This window comes from Lacerta agilis, chromosome 6 (assembly GCF_009819535.1).
Source record: "Lacerta agilis isolate rLacAgi1 chromosome 6, rLacAgi1.pri, whole genome shotgun sequence".
Lineage (NCBI taxonomy): Eukaryota > Metazoa > Chordata > Lepidosauria > Squamata > Lacertidae > Lacerta > Lacerta agilis.
Window position 1 is genome coordinate 21,897,916 of NC_046317.1, and position 21,341 is coordinate 21,919,256.

Here is a 21,341-nt window from a genome sequence, read left to right on the forward strand (position 1 = left end):
TTATTGTGACTCTATAGTGTGGAGGAATGCAAATACTCTTCATTATAACACGAAGGGTGGGTGGGTGGGTGGGATGCCCAGGGAAGGCTTTTCTCCACAATACAAATAGCAGATTTTGGTTTCTGTGTGTACAACACAGGGTAACAGAAGGACCTTTTTTTTAAATCTACATCCTATATTCCAGAACCATCACATGGAAATACATTAGCTAATTTTTTACTTGTTGTACAGAAACATGCCTTGTAAGTCCCGTTAATGTGATTTTCTGCAGCTTACCAATAAGAGTGCCTTGGGGAAGGAGAGGAAAAGCAAATGTGTAATAGAACCGTCCGTGAGTGGCAGGGATGAGCCTGCGTGACACGGGGCAAAGAGGTGTCAGCAGAAGCCATGGAGACAATGGCGGGGAGACTGGAGAAAACCAGAGCTGGACTTGGGTCACATGATGGTTCACAAGTGCAGTCGGTAGGTCAGTGGCTTTGCAAATGTGCTGTAAAGCAGGAGACACAATGACGGCGGCAGCTATTACAGCACCTTAATTAAGGAATTGGCTGCTTCAGTGATCCAGAATTAATTTTGGCTAGACAACAATTGTAACACAGCCTTCTGGGTGACTCCATCCTTGGTTAGACACATATGCAGCTCTGACCTGTAGACACAGACTTTGACCTGACTGAGCATTGAAAGAAAGAGAAAAAAGCAACCCTATGTTTTGAAAGTGAAGGGAACAGAAGGAAAGTGCATTTTGATTTCAAAGGGCACCACCTTATCTCCTCTTCCTACAACTCAACCCCTCTCTAGAAACATGATTGCTTTTAGGCTACCAGAGAAGGACAGACAAGTGACAACCAAAAATGAGAACAGAACTGTGTTGTGGATTAGTTTGGTAGCGCCTGTTAGCAGGGAACAATTTGACATAGGAATGGAGCAGAAACTCAGTTTCATTAAGATCTGAATGTGACTCTCCTTAATTTGTGCTCCTCAAAACTATACAAAGCAGTATGAGAACCAACAGTGGATATATTATACAAAACTATACAAAGCAGTATGAGAACCAACAGTGGATATATTATACAAAATTGCATGCAAACATGAGCATATTGGGAGGAATGAATGTTAAAAGGGATTCTTAAGATGATTTTCAATGAGAATGTTTTTAAAAGAAAATTGCATGCTTCTCAGGGTTCAATGGCACAAGCAAGTCCAAGGAATGACCCTATGACTGCGAACTACTGACAACAGTGTGATCACATTTCAATAATCACAGCCTTTCATAGAAAGGAAAAAAAAAAAAACCCTACAAATTGCAATACCAGAGTCATTTGTTTGTGAAGGTTCAATTCACATCCCACTTGCATGGAATAAAGAGAGAGAATTACAGATAATTCAAATCATGCCACAAATTTGAAATTAAATCTCTGAAATCTGAAAATCTCAAAAGACAAAATGGGGGAAAAATGCCCTCACACTTTTCAGACATTAAATATAGAAGCCAAAATCTACTGTTTTTAATTTCCAGCTTGCAGCTGGTCACTCAGATGACACGTGGGTAACAGTTTTAAAAGTATGCACAATCAAAACATCTCTCATTCAAAACAATCTAAGCGGCTTCCAGACAAGTGGAGGATGTGATTATATATATATATATATATATATATATATATATATATATATATATAGTTTGGAGTGAAAATGTAGCTTAGTCCAACAACCCCCTACTTGCTTAATATGGCCACCAGAGGCCAGTCCATTCAAAAATATACATGGATAACTTTCCTTCTATATATTCTATACTGAATTGTATAGTAGAACTACTATTTAGAACTACGGAATAATGAACTCCTTGGTGTTCTTGGCACCTGAACCTATCATATAAATTGCATCCCTGGGGCTGCTTTTGGGTATTCCAGTGCGACACAAAGAAACATACCATTTCTGGAATATTTGTACATGCAGGTCCCACCATGCACTCCTAGGACATTGTTCGTTAGACAAGTGTTCGCATAATGAGCTGATGATTTCCATTATTTCCCATGAGAACATTTCTAACCCATACTTTCTCCCACCATGCTTTCTGCCTGAAACTGTTACAGCCAATCAGCAAAAGCCAAACAAAGGGGAAACTATCCAATCTCTCCTATTCTCCAATTTGTCTGATCTCGCTCCCTCTCCCCACGGTTTCTGCTGGAAATGGCTGCCACCGACCAGCAACACACAAACAACACACGGCGTCACAAAATTATTTCAAACATGGTGGTTGAGGTGGGTGGGGAGCCAGCTTTCATTACCTTGTCCAGAGAAAAGGTTTTGGTCAGTGCAAATCCCCATCCAGCTTCGAAAGCTCTGCGGATCATTGGCGAACTTGTGGTGGGAGTCGCACTGGCAAGGCCAAAGGGGTTTGGGAACCGGAGTCCAGCAACTTCTATGCTGATGTCTACTGAGTCCACAGGCGTGTAGAAAAGAGGAAGCTGGGGTACAGTAGGAACAGCAATACCATATAAAGACTGTGGAAAGAAAAACAATGACAGCACAGAAGTTGGCTTCATCATCATCATATATTATTTATACCATGCCCATCTGCTGGGTTTCCCCAGGCACTCTGGGTGGCTCCCAACAGAACATTAAAAACACAATAAAAGATCAAACACTGAAAACTTCCCTATTCAGGGCTGCCTTCAGATCTCTTCTAAAAGTCAGATAGTTGTTTATTTCCTTGACACCTGATGGGAGGGCGTTCCACAGGGCAGGCACCACTACCAAGAAGGCCCTCTGCCTGGTTCCCTGTAACCTCACTTCTCGCAGAGAGGGAACCGCCAGAAGGCTTTCAGAGCTGGACCTCAGTGTCCGGGCTGAACAATGGTGGTAGAGACGTTTCTTCAGGTATACTGGGCCGAAGCTGTTTAGGGCAGGCATAGGCAAACTCAACCCTCCAGATGTTTTGGGACTACAACTCCCATCATCCCTGACCACTGGCCCTGTTAGCTAGGGATGATGGGAGTTGTAGTCCCAAAACATCTGGAGGGCCGAGTTTGCCTATGCCTGGTTTAGGGCTTTAAAGGTCAGCAATAACACTTTGAATTGTGCTAGGAAACGTACTGGGAGCCAATGTTATTTCAACTCCATTTCACAACCCCATCTTCTGAGAAACTAAAGTTAGTGCAATGTGGGGTTGCTCTCAGAGTAACCCTATGAAAGTTGTCTAGCTGAGAGTAGGGAAAGATAAAATGGTCAATTTTCACTTAGCCTCATATACATATTTTTGCAACACAGTTTTGCTTAATATATACATACAAACAATGTTCTTTAATATAACACATTTCCGTATGGTTTTTCTTTAAAAAAACACAAAAATATACACTTTTATGCACAATTTATCCCTGCATAAGCATTTTTGCACACATTATTTGGCTGGAGAACGGCACTGCTACATTCAGAGACATGCAAAATCCAAATGATGGCTGGGTTTCACTTTGTGTATTGTCTCAGAAAGTGTGAGTTCACCTTTAAATGGTGAACTCACACTTTCTCTGCCACTTGACAACTTTCCTTAATCAGAATGAAGGGAATCACTCATATATTTGTGTGTTCATAATGCCAATGAATATACTGCAGACAATCCAGTCAAGTTATGAAAACAATTAAATGTAAGATCCCAACAAGTTCAGTCACCTACCCTCCAATATTTCTCCAATGAAAATAGGGATGTCTGTAACAACAACAACAACAACAAACAACAACAACAACAACATATTTATACCCCACACATCTGACTGTGTTGCCCCAGCCACTCTATGAGGCTTCCAACATATATACAGGGCTGCCCTCAGATGTCTTCTAAAGGATGTGTAGTTATTTCTTTCCTTAGTTTGGGGGTTATCTAACTTCATACCCTCCAATATTTCTCTGATAAAAATAGGGACGTCCTAAGGAAAAGTGGGACATTCTGGGATCAAATAAGAAACTGGGATTGCTTGTGCAAATCCAGGACTCTCCCTGTAAAGTAGGGACACCTGGAAGATCTGCAGTCATAAGCCACGATGAGAGTTCAAGACTAAACCTGTCTGTCACTCTAAGAGGTTGGAGACACTGATCAGGTAGAATGATGGGCCTTAAGCTCACTGCTATCCTCCCCATCTTTTCCTCTTATCTGCTCCTCACACACAAAGTGGGTGTGGGAGGAGGCGAGGAAATATGGGAGCAAGCGCTGTGCATGCGACAACAAACCATAGCTTGGCATTAAGTCTGAACAGATCTCCGAGACAGCTCGAGAACCGTGCTTTCCCCCAGACCACTGTTGTCCAAGCCTCTTTCTTGCCTCCCACAGCAAGCAGGCAGAAAATGCAGGCAAACAATATTTATTTAACAAAAACTGTCCGCTTCTTAGCTGTAAATAACACCTCAGACCTTCCAAGTGCTTCTGTTTCCCATGGATTTACAGAAGCCGTGCCAGTTTCTGATTTGATCCCGGAATGTCCCGCTTTTCCTTAGGACGTCCCTGTGGCGGAATAATGCCTGCTGATGATTCAGGTTCATCATGGGTTAACCTATCACTCCCATGTTAGGCAGGTGTTCCCTGGGAGGCGGAGCTAGTTGGCATTCTAAAAGGAGGGGGAACAACATTGAAAGGCAGTTGGGGGTTTGGCAGTTGGGGGTGGAGGATTAGAGAGAGAGAATGGGAGGTTAGGCTTTGGGGAATGTGAGGAAAGGTCATTACCATTGCTATATTATAACAAAGCTGAATTACATGAGAAGAAGATTTGTACCAGTAATAACCCGAGACATCCATGTTTTCAAGTTACCTAATAAAGTTAAATGTGCTTAAACGTTCGCTGACTGTGGCAGTGTATCAGTACCTTAAGAGGTGTGACTAAGAGGAGAGAACAAAGCTTTCCTGGGGAAGAGGAAACTGTTTGCTTATTCTCCTGTCATACAGTGAAGCCCAGTGTGCCACTTATTTGCCTAAAGGGAAGGCCAACTGCAGTAGTTGGGAACCCTGGTAGGGAGATCCCATAGGTGGCAAGAGGTTTTCAAACGTAGAGCCCAGAGGTACCCCAGAGACACCTCCCATATGAACACTGAAGGATTCATCCTAGTTGTCAGTGAAACTTAGGGAAAGTCACTGTTGGGGAAGTATTGAAGGGGAGGGAATAGGATCCCTCACAGTCCCCACTTAGGCCAATTTTCTGCATAACATATGGAACATTTTTTTTAAAAAAAAAAAAACAGCAAACAAACAAACAGAGCCTTCTCCTGCAGTCTGAAGCAGTACCGTCCATTCTACTACTTCACAATTCTAACATTGAGACCCTGCTAACATGCCCGGTAGAGCTGGTTTAAGACAGCTAGTTTCTGTCTGCTCCCCTATCTACATCTTCCTCATTGTTCTCCCAAGGACGCTACATGGTGTGATGAGTTAATGCACTCGCCTCCTACATCTCTCTAAAAATGAAACACTCCATCGGCATCCTTTTTAAAATTCGTCTGTACCTTCCAGCTTTTGTAAGTAAATTCCTCCACATCTCTGCACCTTATTGACCTGCTCTCCATTTCAATCTTACCCCTCCCCTCCCCAAAAAATACGATTTCTATTCTTCCTCCCTTGTATTTCCACTGCCTTCCCCTCGTCTATTATTTATTATTTAATTCTGTAATTGCATTATTTACAGTCAGTCAGGGATGCATTTTGTATGAAAGTCACTATTCAAATTAAAATTGTATCGCGCTGCAGTACATTATGCCCTGGCTCTGGATTCTTCAAGAGACTCAACAGCATTTTCTAAAGAGATGCACTTATTCTCCTTACAGAAACACAATAAGGAAACTTAAGGATGTGAATTAATACCAATTTCTCCTCCCCCATCCCACCTCCCAAATAACTTGTACTCAAATTATCTCTGAAATGTTTGAATGTTGCATTGAGGCAAAGCTACATAAAAGATAAAACTCCTGGCAAACCAAATGTAAAAGCTCAAATATTATTCTTTTACTGAGAAAGAAAGAAGATTTTCATGCAGCATAACACCAAGGAAGTGCTCTTAAAGCTATAATGAAGTGAATGGAAGCTTCTGTGAACCATCAATGAATCTGGCCCCTCTGTTATGAAGTGCCCAAGTGCCTTTCATCTTAACAGGGATAAAATACAGACAGGAAGAACTCAGAAGAGGAGGGAAATGGAACTAGGACTTAATTTATTCACTTCCTGTTTGTGAACTCCACAAGAGATATAATGCTAAGGGAAGGAAAAGAAGGGATATTGCAAATGCAGTTCCTTATTATCACAGCTCACCCAAATGTGGGTGATGCCTACAGTGTGAACAGAAATAACTGGTTACAGGTAGGTAGCCATGTTAGTCTGCCGTAGTCAAAACAAAATAAAAAAAATTCCTTCCAGTAGCACCTTAGAGACCAACTAAGTTTGTTATTGGTGTGAACTTTCGTGTGCATGTATCTGAAGAAGTGTGCATGCACACGAAAGCTCATACCAATTACAAACTTAGTTGGTCTCTAAGGTGCTACTGGAAGGTTTTGGGGTTTTTTTTAGAAATAACTGGGATCAAGAACAAATTAGTTCATATACACCAGGGCCTAAGTGAGGGCACCAGAAGCTGAACAATACACAAGGAGGGAAGAGGAAAAGAGAGGAAGTGGCGAAGTGTCAAGTCAAAGCCAGGAGGAGGACAAAAGGGAAGAGATAGAAACATAAGTGCTGCTTCTACATATAGAGTCAAATGTATCCTCAGGCTTCTGTTAAGAGCAGGCAATGCTGTTTGTTGGGGAGGTGTATTAGCTTTGCCTGTACCCTGAATAATCAGGTGAATTGGGGTATGTTGGGTCATAATCTCACATCCCCAAGTTTGATCCTGCTCCAGAGTCGCTCTGTTGCCTCCTGTTTTCAAAAAAGTTCCACACACAACTCTTGCCTTTCTTTTCTAAGGTGGAATATACACACATATATAAAAAAAAACTCTGTGAAAATGCTTTTTAAAAGTTTGGGAAAATACATTGAATTTGGCATAGCTCACTCTCACCATCTAGTGTAACATTTGTATATTGCACTTTACAACACATTTAAAATGTTTTATATGCAGCTGTATAGCTGAGTCCTAAGTAACAAAACCATTCCTAGTGGGGAAATGGCCATAACTTGAGAGCAGAGGGGGTGGGAAAGGGGGAAGAAATCTTTTCATTTGACAGACAGGTCTAGCTCTTCTTGATGACAGTGAATACCCCCTGCCCAGGCAGTCCAATCACAATGATTTGGGGGAAGGTTGCTGAAGTCAAGATGTGGGTCAGCCTCCTTTTCTGAGTTTGGTGAGGAGAGCAAGGCATGATTAAGACTACTTGTGGCCAACCCCTTTCCCAAACATATTTTCTTTTTTTTTCTTTTTGCAAACAAAACAAAACAAAACAAAACAAAACAAAACAAAACAAAACAAAACAAAACAAAACAAAACAAAACAAAACAAAACAAAACAAAACAAAACAAAACAAAACAAAACAAAACAAAACAAAGGCTAACCACAGAGCCTAGGGTTTGCTGATCAGAAGGCCGGCAGTTCAAATCCCCGTGACAGGGTGAGCTCCCGTTGCTCGGTCCCTGCTCCTGCCAACCTAGCAGTTCGAAAGCACGTCAAAGTGCAAGTAGATAAATAGGTAACACTCTGGCGGGAAGGTAAACGGGCATTTCGGTGCGTTGCTCTGATTTGCCAGTAGCAGCTTAGTCATGCTGGCCACATGAACTGGAAGCTGTACGCTGGTTCCCTCAGCCAATAAAGTGAGATGAGCACCGCAACCCCAGAGTCATCCACGACTGGACCTAATGGTCAGGGGTCCCTTTACCTTTTAAATGTGTATGTATTTATGGCTGGTCCCTTCTAAAGCTTTGGTCTTAGCTTTTACTGAGATGGTATACTGCACGGATGGAGAACTTATGGCCTTGCAGTTGGGAGATGGACTCCAACTCCCATCAGCCCCAGCTAGCAACATCTGGAGGGCCCTTCCTTACACACAAATTGTTGATAGTAGTTTTCAGTAATAGCCTATAGCTTCTATACTGCACTATAGAGAAATTACCCAAACTACACACCATTAACTAATGTGAAATTGGCAGGCTGGATGGGTCGCCATCTCGTGTATTCAAGAGCATGCCAATCTGCTTCGCAAATATATTTTTAATTTCAAGATGGAGAGGCTACAACGGTGAGAACAATGCAGAGGAATGTCCTCATGTAGATGAGAAAGGCAGAGAGAGCGCTATGCTAGCCCTGAAAAAAGCAACAACCCAGGGATGCCTTGACCTGCCTCTAAATTACAACTGTCCCCAAATAATGCCCCAAATCCAACAACTAAAATTGCATGTGGTCCCAGTACTGCCAAAGCAATTGCCAAATTATAGTAATCGCTGCCACAGCAACCAGATTTTACTGAGACCGCACACCCAAATAAATGCCTCGTGGCTACCCATTCATCTAGCAGCTGGAAAGATGACACTTGACATTTGGAAACTTTCCTGTGAAGATTGCTGCAAGGCTTTTCCCATTAGCTTCATGGTGAGATAGTAAGGTCGAATAAGCTCCCTCAAAACCTGCAAAGGGTAACGGAAACAACTCTAACATTAAGCCTGCTTGATCTAAAATTCCAATTGACAAGCTACGAATTGTCAGATTTCCTCCAATGCCTTTAGTTATATTCCGGGGAAACGTGTGTTTTATTGTGCAGATCCGTGCCCAACAAGGCATACGTGGAAGAAAAAGCGACACACTTAGAAATCAAAGGGCCGATTCACATTCTACTACTCAGAGGCATTTGCCATTGTGAGCATCGTAAAGGGTGATGGGGAAGATGCCTAGAAAAAGCTCTGAAGGCACAATGATACAGTTCCATGACTGAAGCTGAGGTCAGGTCTTGTCATCTGAACGGGAGATTTCCTGGGCACTCCGCGCTCCCCAGAGGAAGGGTGGAGTTTTAATGTACTGTATAAGGGTTTGTACATGCAGAGAAAAAGGACAAGAAAGGTGTGCTTTCTTGGCCTGCTGTTTAAATAATTTCAGCATCTGCAGCTTGTTAAGCATGTGAGAATGAGTCAGCAAGCATGTGAGAACGACTCAGCACAATCTACAGTACAAATGCTGCTGTGTTTAAGGCAAGTTTGCTCTTGGCCCCCGTCCTTGGCCAGAGCATAGTCTGTATGCTGTATGGAGACTGTATCTACAACTGTATGTAACTGAAACTGCATTATACTGTCAGTAAAAGACAGTCATTCACGGCATAGTGTGTTACCAACTGTTTTCATGGTGACTATGGTCCCAGCTGCCCTTGGATCATCGACAAGTTCCCCCTGTGTAGTTCTGGGCTGCTTCATCACCATTCTCATGATCATTGCAACTCCACGAGATGAGATCTTGCATGGAGCCCCAGACCGAGGGGGGTTGACAGTTATTTTGTGTATCTTCCATTTGCGAATTATTGCACCAACTGTTGTCACCTTCTCACCAAACTGCTTGCCTTGTAGCCCAGTCCAGCCTTGTGCAGGTCTACAATCTTGTCCCTGGCATCCTTGGACAGCTCTTTGGTCTTGGTCATGGCGGTTACTTTGGAATCTGCTGGATTGATTGCTTCTGTCGACGGGTGTCTTTTGTACAGGTACTGTAACGAGCTGCGATTACAGGTAAGACCTCTCCCTTACAGCGGCGCTTCTAATCTCAGCTCCTTACATACAGTGAAGATACCAGGTAGTCCGACATCTGGCTGGTTGATAGGGGATCAAATACTTATTTCACTCATTATAATGCACATCAATCTCTGACTTTTGTCTTCTGGATTTCTGGGGTTTTTTCTGTTGTTATTCTGTCTCTCACCGCTACAATAAACCTACCATTAAAATTATGGACTGGTCATTCCTTTGTCAGAGGGCAAACGGGCATATTTAGCAGGGGATCAAATACTTTTCCTCCTCACTGTACTAGACAACAATATCCAAATGGCTCTTCAGTGCATGTCTGTGCAAGTCTGGTTTTTATGACATTCACTAGGATAAATGTACATACACGCGAAAGAAATGACTGCCAAGTACAGTGTGAATCAGCCAACAGTTGTCTATTATTCTATGTGCTAGCAAAGAATATAAGCACTGTTTTGTCCTTATTCCAATGCACATATGGGCATCCTCTGAAATGCCACGAACATCAGTGCTGAAGAGGGCTCCACAGCCACATCAGTGTGTGTGAATGCATGTGCATGCCAGAATCCCCCAACAATTCCAGAGAATTGGGCAGTCCCTGGTCATACAAGGCCCATGGCTCTCAATGGAGACCCTTGGAATTTAGGGTTAAGCAACAGTTTACTAGTAGCACCTTGGTATAATACAGTACATGTGTCTGGAGGCAGGGGAGCTTAACCCTACAAAGAACCACAAGATGTGCTGCCAATCAGATGAACACAACACAGATGAACACCCAAAAGCCATGCCATCATGGATATCAGTGCTACAAAAACCCTCAGACATATCAACAAGATACTACTCACACCAAAGTTACAAGATGGTCTGATAATACAGATCATCTCCATATGGGAGAGAATACTATTAGGCTTGCCTAATAGCAAAGGGATAGCAACAGGAGAGAACAGTGGCTTGTAGAGCGCCACTTTAGTGTGCTTGTGATTAAGATGAGAGATGTACTAGACATTTCAGCCAGGGCTGTTGGTCTGGACACCAGCTGAAGAAGGAGCAAGGCAGTCAAGCAGGTATATATGGAGAGGCAATCAGAGATGAGACTGACATTGACCATGAAAAGTGTGTTTGGACTTAGGAGCCAGCCAGGTGGAAGCCTCTTGGCCTCATGAACCCTCTTGAGTTCGTGGTTGCAGTATTAGCCTTTGACTGTCTCCAGTGAAAGTGCGGAAGTGGAGGAGAACAGCAGCTCCTTCTTCCAGGAAGCTGGTCACTGTAGCATAGAGAATGACATACTTGGATCTAAAATCCCTGGTTAGTGATGTTGGAACCTTACTACTTCCTGGCTCTGAGTTGCTGCACTGCACCAGCCCCACTACATACACATGGACATCTGCCTGCCATTGCACACTTTTTTCCTGATAAATGCTCTACTGCAATAACTGCCACATTGTAATGACGGGAAGATGTCCCCTTTTCCCAATACCTGCAAAAAAAACCCCACGACACACCAAACACCTAACTACCCCCTGCCCTCCTTTAAAAACAACAACAACAACAACAACAACAACAACAACAACAAATGTTTCTATAATTTGGACTTTGACTCAGTAGAAATCTATTGGCATCTCACTTTATAGAATGTGGAATATTCGGACACTTTCTTCCGAAAGCTACAATTTGAGGCATATTCCACCATGTATATAACAATGTACCGATAACTATGTTAACAGAAAAGAGCTGGCAGCATTTATAGCACTTATTTCCCTTTCCCTTAAAAACAAACAAACAAACAAACAAAAACCCCAACAACCACTTTGCTTTAAAGTCCCTGGGTTAAAGTACTGCAGAGGCTCTTATAAAGATTTTTTTTTTCCTTACAAAAAAAAATCTTACCCACAGACTGACATACAGCCAATTGGGTCTAATTCAGCGTAAGTATTTTGCCTCAAAGCACTCAGTGCAATCCCCACAGAAATGCACGGAAGCCAGAGCCAGTGGAGAAATTTAAAGATCATGATCTAGATGCTGCAAATTACCTTGTGAGTGATAACCAAGTCGGTATCACCCTAAACATTTTAGCAAAATAGCACTGCTGGCTTCTTGCTGCAACCTCAGATCCAGCTCCTTATACTATCACTGAATATAAATGGGATTCCTTCTTTCCTGTCTCCCCTTGCTCTCCATCCCACCATTTTAGCTATGCAGAACTGGTAAGTCCCGGTCTACTCCAGAGGCCACAATTTTGCTGAGTTGCCATTTGGTTCAAATAAAATGCAATTCTCTCTCTCTCTCTCTCTCTCTCTCTCTCTCTCTCTCTCTCTCGAATTTAGGAACACTGAGTATTCAGGTTAGGGGGGAAACAAACAAACCCTGGAAGGAATAGTTTTCCAACCCTGAATAACCATTTCCAAATCACAGCACCACCATTTGGTCTACGACAAAGGCTTGATGGAGCCAGGAAAACACGGAAACTGTCCCCAGAGAAAGTGCTTCCATAGTTCACAGGAAGCGTCACATTGCGTTTCCGTATTTGAACCCTACTTGCTTTAGCTGCAGCAGATTAACATGGCTCTCCTCTAAAAATAACGAAGAAATGCTCAGTAAATCAGAGGTGTGGTACCCATGGCCCTCCGCGTTGTCCAGGTTGGCATGGCCACAGCCTCCCCCTCAAGGCTTTAAATATTCTTTTCTACCACTCCCTGAAACCGATTCCCATGCCATCGTTACAGAATGGGCACATAAAAAATGAATGTGCTGCCAAAATGTGTGTGTATGTACTGCTTCATCACTTCCCACATAAATTCTCTTGACTGACACCAAAGTGTGGTTTTCATTCTGCTTCAAATGGCTCTGGAAAAAGAAATCGCTAACAAAAAGGAGTATCTGAAATTTTCTATTACGGTAATGGGCGTTTGGGAAGGAAATGGTTGTACCCATTTCGCTCGCCCCTCAGAGGGCCAGTTTTTATGTTAGAAGGGGAGGGAAGTGATAGCATATGTGCCATTGCATTAACTTAAAAGACAAGGGCTGCTTCCAAACAAACCAAAAATCTTATGGAAAATATAGCACGTTTGGCTACATGAACCAGCTATGTAGTTTTAGGAGCCATGGCAAGTAAACAATCATTTGGAAAATAGCCACTCTTCAGTACAGAAACAAATATAATTGGTGAAAGGGTAGGGAGTGGTGTTCTTTATGCTAAATCAATCTGCATAAAGTGGTACCTTGGTTCTCAAATGCCTTGGTACTCAAACAACTTGGAACCCAAACACTGCAAACCTGGAAGTAAGTTTGCGAACTGTTTTTGAAAGCCGAACGTGAATGTTACACTTCTGATTTGAGTGCCACACTTCCGTGTTGAGTGTTACGCTGAGGTCTGTCTGCTTTTGCTATTTATTTTGCATTTTTGTGGCTTTTTTGTTTTGTTTTTGTGACTGTGTGGAACCCAGTTCAGCTACTGATGGTCTGATTGTGTGACTGCAGTACATTGTTTATTGCTTTCATTTTATGGATCAATGGTCTCGTTAGATAGTAAAAGTCATGTTAAATTGCTGTTTTAGGGGTTGTTTTTAAAAGTCTGGAACAGATTAATCCATTTTGCATTACTTTCTATGGGAAAGCGCACCTTGGTTTTGGAACACTTTGGTTTTGGAACGGAATTGCGGAATAGATTAAGTTTGAGAACCAAGGTATATGAAAATGCCTCTGGTTTCTCTAAAAAATGCCTGTAGTTCTATAAAGTGACCCACCTCTTATATTGCGAACCATCACTGAGAACCATCACTCCAGTTACTTATCAACTGGAGATCTGCTTAACACAAGTAGCCAACCTCTTTTGGCCTGTTGGCACATCTGGAGGTTTGAAATATGCCAGGAGTGGCAGAAACAAAATGGCTGCCATGGGGATGTGTCATAACGGAAATAGTTTACACATCTGCAGGAAAAAGAGACAGTGGCACAAAACGGTTTGTGGACACATGCCCCATCAGCTCCCCATGAATGGAAGAAAACCACTAACATCAGCTATTTGCTCATAGCGAGAAGGGATTTGCACCTCTTCTCTGTTCAGAACAGGAGAGAGACTGAGCCAGTGCAAACAGGAACTGAGCAGGTACAACAAACCAACACTCTTTCACGCAATGTGGATTTTTGAGGGGGTATTTACTGAAACCTTTTGTGGCCACCAGATGAGGCCACATTGCCACCTATGGGTACCTTGCTAGCAACCCCTGGATGGCACAAACTTATCCAATGAATAATGAAAACAATGGTCAACTAAGAACTGGCTGGAAACACTGCTATTACGAGCTGACGGTTTAAATAATTTTCCTGGTCTGGAATTTATTTTATTTTTGAGGCAAAACTACTGACAAATCATTATGGAGGCGGGTCTTAATATTGAGTACAAAAGAGCAGGAAATGTTTCCACACTAATCAACAGCATTTTTTGTTTCTTTGTTTTAAACCAAGCCCTCTCCCCACCAGCATTCAGTATTTGAACAAGGGTATTTTCCAGCTTGAATAGTTAAAAATGAAATCTTCGGTACCACTTTTCAGTTCCAAGTTGTTAGGAAAAGCAAGGCCACTGTATTTCCTTCTTCGTTTTTCATTAATGACATCTTTTTTCTTTTTTTAGGATAATCCATGTTCTACAAACTGCATCTTATGAATGGTTTACAAGAAGGCCTATGCAAGACAGCCAAACAAACATGCATGCCTCTCCATATCCAGTCAGAGAATTTGCTTCTTCTCCTATTTGAGCATTTTCCTTACACATATTTTCCTCTCCCTTCCCCCCCCCCTTGTATAAATTTCTGTCCACAAGCAAGGGATCTCTTGCCTTCCTCCTGCGGGTCTCTTGTGTGACTGCCAGATTTATCTGACAGGTAGGCAGCTTGCTTTGTGCAGGTGCCCTTGTTTTGTATGTGTATATGTATTTTAGAAAGTGATGGTGTGATCACACCCCGTACATAATAATTTCTGCCCCAGGTGACAACGCTAAAAGTATTTTTTTAAAACAAAACAAAACAAAACCCAAAAACAGAACAAAAACTTCCATGCTGTTCAAAACACTGAGATCCTTTAATATTTATAAGCTATTTCCCCATCCAATTACTTGAGTAAAGTGTATTATGCAGTGTATTATGCATTGAGTTGCATCCCCTTTGGGTACAAATAAGAATTGTTAACCAATGAGAATTACTTAACTTTTTTTTTTTAAAGCATACTAATCAAACCAACCAACCAACCCCTAAACAATAATCCAGGCCCTCTCTTATTTTCCAGTTTCTATAGCTAATTTGGGGTGGAGAACCTATAACCCTCCATATGTTGTTGGACTCCATAAGAGGATAAAAAGAGTCTTGATAGATTGGAAGGCCTATCTGCTGTTTTCACAGTGTTCAAGCACTGTTTTCACCAGTGCTTTTTTGGGGGGGGGGGGGGGCGGGACGGGGACGCAAAGGTATGCATACCCCTAAACATTTTGTGAATCTTTGTACTTTTGTCCATTTACTGTATTTATTTTCCCTGATTTGAACTATAAAATGGTGATTTTCTTGAGTCAAAATGAGAGTATCCCTAAACATTTTTAAAGGGAAAAAAAGCACTGGTTTTCACAGTGGTCAGTCAGAAACCTCTGAGAAGCCCAAGGGCAGAATGGGAAGAGAATACAGTGGTGCCTCGCAAGACGAAATTAATTCGTTCTGCAAGTGCTGTCATATAGCGAAAATTTCGTCTTGCGAAGCAACAACGGGGGAAGAGCGGTTTGACCGGGGGGGGGGGAATTGCGGAAATTTTTCGTCTTGCGAGGCAAGCCCATAGGAAAATTCATCTTGCGAGACAGCCTTTCGCTAGTGAATGCCTTTCGTCTAGCAAGTTTTGCGTCTAGCGAGGCATTCGTCTAGCGAGCTACAACTGTATCATTCATAACCCTTAGCAATTGGTATTCAGTTCCCTATGGTACTGGACGTAATACAGCCATCATGACTAGTAGCCATTGATATCTTTATCTTCCATGAATTGATCTAATCCCCTTCCAGCTCAGTAGGTAGAACAAGAGGCTTGTAATATCAGGGTTGTGAGTTCGAGCCCCACGTTGGGCAAAAAAAATCCTGCATTGCAGGGGATTGGACTAGATGACCCTCAGGCATAGCTGTCAACCTTTCCCTTTTTGTGGGAAATTCCCTTATTATAGCACTGGGAAACAGCAGGGAGGGTTGACAGCTATGTATATAGCAGTGGGGAACAGCAGGGAGGGTTGACAGCTATGCCCTCAGGGTCTCTTCCAACTCTACAATCTATGATTCTAAAACTGTCCAAGTAGATGGTCATCACCCAATTTTGTGTGAGCAAATTCCATACTTTAGGAATACACTGATTGAATGTGTTCTTCCATTTGTATGTTCCGAATCTCTCACCACCCAGTTTTATTGAATGATGCCTGGTTCTAGTATTATTTGAGAGAGAGAAACAACTTTTCCTCATCCATAACCACCAATGTCCCTGACCATTGGCCATGTTTGTTAGGAGGATCTATGGGAGTCACAGTCAAACAGGATCTGGAGGGCACAGGTTCCCCATCCCTGATCCAACCCTTTCCAGTGATCCTGATAATGCCAAGGTTTGATCCCTTTTTGTGATAACTGCATATTACTACATTGCAGAGGGTTGGACTAGATGATCCCCAGAGTCCTTTCCAACTCTACAATTCCATGCTTCTACACACCCGGCAGGAGAAATGAAGGTAAAGGCAAAGGAGAGTCCACTGAAAACTCACCTGTAAGTATTTGTGCATGAACCAGGAAGCTTGCTTTCCGTCATTCACTGATTCCACTGTAGTGTTGGCCAGTCCACTAACGTCACCTCCTGCAAAAATCCCCGGTTCGCTCGTTTGCATGGTCTCTTGATCAATTTCAGGGAGACCCCATCTGTTGAACTTGAGAGGGTGCATGGCTTCTTTTACTGTTTTGTAAGGAAAGGGTGGGTGGGTGGGAGGGAGGGAAACAGAAGAAAGTAGATGGCACAGGTATCTACTGTATGTTTTGAAAAACTCTTTGTCTGTACACTTGTATTTTCAGATACCCCTTAAAATATCTTAACTAAATTTTGCAAGTCAGCTCCTAAAACCACGAGGAACAGGTTTTTGTCTGTTTTGGAATACCACTGAATGCCGTTTCAAAACAAAATGACAGATTGCACCTTTCAAAACTGCAGCAATTTGGACACCACTTAAGACACCATAACCAAACTTGGCACAATGTTTCCTAAGGTCAAAGAGCAGTTGTCTGTCTTTATTTGGATACTGTTGGGTGCCCTTTTGAAACATAATGGCATACTCAATCTTTCAGAGATTTGGACACATCTTAGGATATCATAACCAAATTTGTCATGATGGCCCCTGAGACAGAGGAGGTCTCTGGTTGAGTACCATTGGATGCCATTTTGACTCAAGATGGTGGACTCGACATTTCAAAAACGCACTCATTGTCAATGTGGGCTGCTGTTCAAGTCTTAGAATTCCCAAGCAAGCTGGATGCCCCTGCTACTAACCAACACTTAAAATGTTGCATATTATCAGGTACCTGAAGGACTGGTACCACTTCACACTGCCCATGGGGGGAGTATCACATAATGGAATGCTGTTTAGTACAAAACCATTCCCTGCATGTATCTCACAAGCATCTCAGAGAAACAACAAGGCCAGAACCTTGTCAATATTACGAGCCACTACCTTCAATCTGAAAAAGCACAGTCCAAAAATCAGGTTTAAATCTTTACCTGCTTTTTTGGGGAAACTAGGACTACTTTACAGGGCAAGATGATCCTCACATGCTTCTCTGGTTGTTTATGACTATCGTCTCACTTTAAGGTCATTGAAACAGTATGTTGCTGTGAGTAGAGTAGCAGGCACTAGCGAACAACATGGTGTGGCTGTGTTGCTCATCTCCCTCCCTCCAGCTTACTCGCTGCTTCATACGAGGAGGAGGAGAGGGGAGAAATACGGCAACAGTAAGGCCAGTACAGTGCAAACACACTGGTAGAACCAATCTAGCACTCCTTCTGGTGCATTTGGAGCATGGTGACCTTGCTGCTGCCTCTCCTCTTCTTGGTAGGCATCAGTGACTCAATTGCCGGGAGGTCAGGTGAATGGTGCTGCCACGTCACACCAGCTGCTGGTGGTAGAAGAATCTTAGACTGGAAAGTCTGGCTTCATATCCCCATTCCTCTATAAAACTCCTTTGGTGACTTTGCATCAGCCATGAAGTCTCAGCCTCAACCTCAAAGGGTTTCTATGGGGATAATATGTGGGGCGAGATGTAGATTCCCTTGTATTCTTTGGAGAAACAGCAGGGAACATGCGTAATAAACAACGAAACAACACATTTTTTTAATGTATCATTCATTATGGTTTGATGCAAGATGTCTTGGAAAGGTTTCGCCCTGAAAACCGGCAAACAATGAAACCAACAATAGCTATGATAAATTAAACCAGGAAACAATTAGGCAAATAAACAAAACGGCGAAAAAATAAAAGAATGGAAGATTGTTCTCTTGCTCATGGCAAAAAGTAATTTTAACTTCAAAATAATGTCATTTATTCTGCTATAGTTTAAAATTCAGAACAATCTGTCATTTAAAAAGCACTAGCTCCTTAATTTTAGCCGCATATGAAAGTACATTTGAGTATTATTTTAGCACATATTGATGCCCTGCATCGAATGAATGACTTTTATGTAGGTATTACTCTATTATGGTACCCAGGTTCTACCCCCCCTCCTCCAAGTGACAGGGTGGGAGGTTTTTTTTTAGCATCCCTTGGGGACATACCACACACAGATGCAGATTGCTAAGGTCAATTAAACTGATGTAGCTGTGCTGTCATATATGTAAAAGAGAATCCTGCTAGTATATTTCTCAGTTGTCATAGACAGTGTCAAAGATGTGTTCTGTTTCTACAAGAGATGAGCATAGGCAGCTGTGTTTTGCCTTGGGAAACCCTCTGTAAAGTCAAAACTATCATTATAGGAAGGGATCAGATTTCCATAATTTCCCATTCTCTATTTCCATGCCAATGAGTTAAATAATGGGATAGAGGGCAACCATGTGTCAAGGGCTTGTTAGTGGGACAGATCAAGTGAGGGCGGGGTAATGGACTTCCAGGATGGATTTGAAGGAGGAAAGGCAACTGAGGCTGTAGTAGACATAGGGCTGCCCCACAGAAGTTATATGGAGGTGCACAGTCAAGGCTTTCTTTCAAACATTTTCTGCAGCTGCTCCAGAAGCGGAAGAGTTAAGCCTCTTTAATGTTTACAAGTGGCTAGATTCTTCAGCCTCAGAGATGCTATGGTAAATAAAGTCTATTTGGGTCATGGTCACCACTGTGACTGGAAACATCGAGAGGAGAATCTGTGGGGTGGCAGTGGGTGGGGGGGGAAGCAAAGCAAATTAGATTTAGACCCTCACACAGGCACTATCTCAAAATGCATGGGAAGGAAGTAATAATTAAGGCCAATATCTCATTTTATGATACAGTCAACAAAACGCTATTATGACAAATTAATATGACTACCACATAGGGGCTGCTAATACTGATAGTGCCAAGCACGAAACGTTTTGAAACCCTGAATGCTAAGATAAAGCACTGATGTCTTGGACAAAAATACCAGGAAAAGAAACTGTTTTGCATGTTTCAGCAGCTAATTTTAAAACTGGAAATACTGTGTCACTTTCAGGATCAGAAGCGATTAGTCTCCTTTAATGTCCCACCACTTGCAGAAAACTGAACTGAACTGAAGCAAACAAAGCATGCATTTGGTTAAGTCTGCTAAAATAATTTACAAAGTCCCAAGACCAGATTTCTTTTCTCCAGGTATCTGACTTCAAAGCAGCTGAGTTGGTTTAATATTTCTACGGATAAAACGAAGAGGACCTAATGTTCCAGGCTATATTTCTCAAAACCTTAATAGGCACTTCATAGCTGTTGGAGAACGGTAGTTTCACAACTATAGTAAACATAGGGGAAATTGGCTAATTAGACTATTAGCTGTGTGGTGTAGCGGTTAGGATGCTGGACTAGGGTTCAAATCCTCACACAGCCCTGAAGCTCATTGGGTGTACTTGGGCAGTCACAGCCTAACAGGGTGGTTTTGATCATAAAATGGGGAGGGGAAGTTGAACCATGAGCATTACTACCTTGAGATCTTTGGAGGAGAGGTAGGATATAAAAGAGGAGACTCTTGAGAGTCCCATGGACTGCAAGAAGATCAAACCTATCCATTCTCAAGGAAATCAGCCCTGAATGCTCACTAGAAGGACAGATCCTGAAGTTGAGGCTCCAGTACTTTGGCCACCTCATGAGAAGAGAAGACTCCCTAGAAAAGACCCTGATGTTGGGAAAGATGGAGGGCACAAGGAGAAGGGGATGACAGAGGATGAGATGGTTGGACAGTGTTCTCGAAGCTACTAACATGAGTTTGGCCAAACTGCGAGAGGCAGTGAAGGATAGGCATGCCTGGCGTGCTCTGGTCCATGGGGTCACGAAGAGTCGGACACGACTGAACAACAACAAGGATATAAATGCAAAAAATATTGACCACTACTCTGAATCCAGACTCTTGATGTTCCTGTGTGGTTCATCTTGCACAGTCTAACCCCTCCCAGCTTACTGTGGCATTAGTGAGAGGGGAGAAAAGTAGCTCTGATACCACTATCAGGAAACAGGACCCTGTTTTCACTATCTAGAAACATTTTATTCCACTGCAGGGACAACTTATATTCTTCCAGCAGCACTTGAAAGGATGCCGGTACTGAGAGTAAGACAATAGCTATGCAATCTGAACAGATCATTCAAACTGGATGACAGCACACCAAAGTTACCAAGAGATAGCAGCACAAATGCAGAAACCAAAATAATTTTGTAGACTACATTATAGTTCAAGCTGCTGTGTTCATTGAGCAAATAGACACAAATAGGAAAGCATCAACCAATTATACACCACTTGGCGTGGGGGGGGGCGACTACGAGTAATATTAAGATATATCGAAAAGCTGGAAAATATTTTAATTAGCAAAACAAATCAAATGGAAAAGATTCCTCAAATAAAGCTTTAAAAGTGACACAGTGTGTGCTTGACTGCCATTACTAATTAGGTATCCATGTAATGTGTGTTCAATTTGGGCTTATTTAAATAGCAGAAATGCTCATTAGCTGCAGTATTTCTGTGAAGCCTCAGTAAACAGTTTAATGGTATTTTATGTTTAACCAATTTCATAAGTTCCTGTAATTTTGGCGTTTGCAGCTCATTAATGTTATTTTTGATATACATCTTGCAGACTTCTTTCACCGAAAACTGGCAGTATTCCCTTGACTGCACTTGGGATATAGTGACTTCTGCATAAAACAGAAACGTAAAGAAAGGAGAGGGTGGCAATAATTTTATGATAGAGCCAGTTTGGCTCTTGTGTTGTTAAGGCAAAACAACAACAACAATAAAAACAAAAACCCTTAAAAGGTTCAACAGAAAGTGGCACAGGGGAACATTGCTTGGGAGCCTAAATTGACTGGCTTTCTTAGGGAACTGCAGCAGATAGAAAAGCATATTTCTGAGCTCTTCCTGTAATGTATTGTACAGTTTGCGCCATCATTTTGATACATCATAAATGAAGTAAG

The 21,341-nt window shown here is 42.2% G+C and overlaps 1 protein-coding gene across 2 annotated transcripts in view; it reads right to left on the bottom strand.

Moving 5' to 3' along the window:
• Positions 1-21,341, bottom strand: part of DPYD (dihydropyrimidine dehydrogenase) — a 495,134-nt gene that overhangs the window by 218,822 nt on the left and 254,971 nt on the right. For both annotated transcript variants that reach the window (XM_033151582.1, XM_033151583.1), the window contains exons 12-13: positions 16,449-16,633; positions 2,286-2,501 (exon numbers count right to left, since the gene is read on the bottom strand). In XM_033151582.1, the coding sequence (XP_033007473.1) occupies positions 2,286-2,501; positions 16,449-16,633 (401 nt within the window). The remainder of the gene's footprint in view (positions 1-2,285; positions 2,502-16,448; positions 16,634-21,341) is intronic.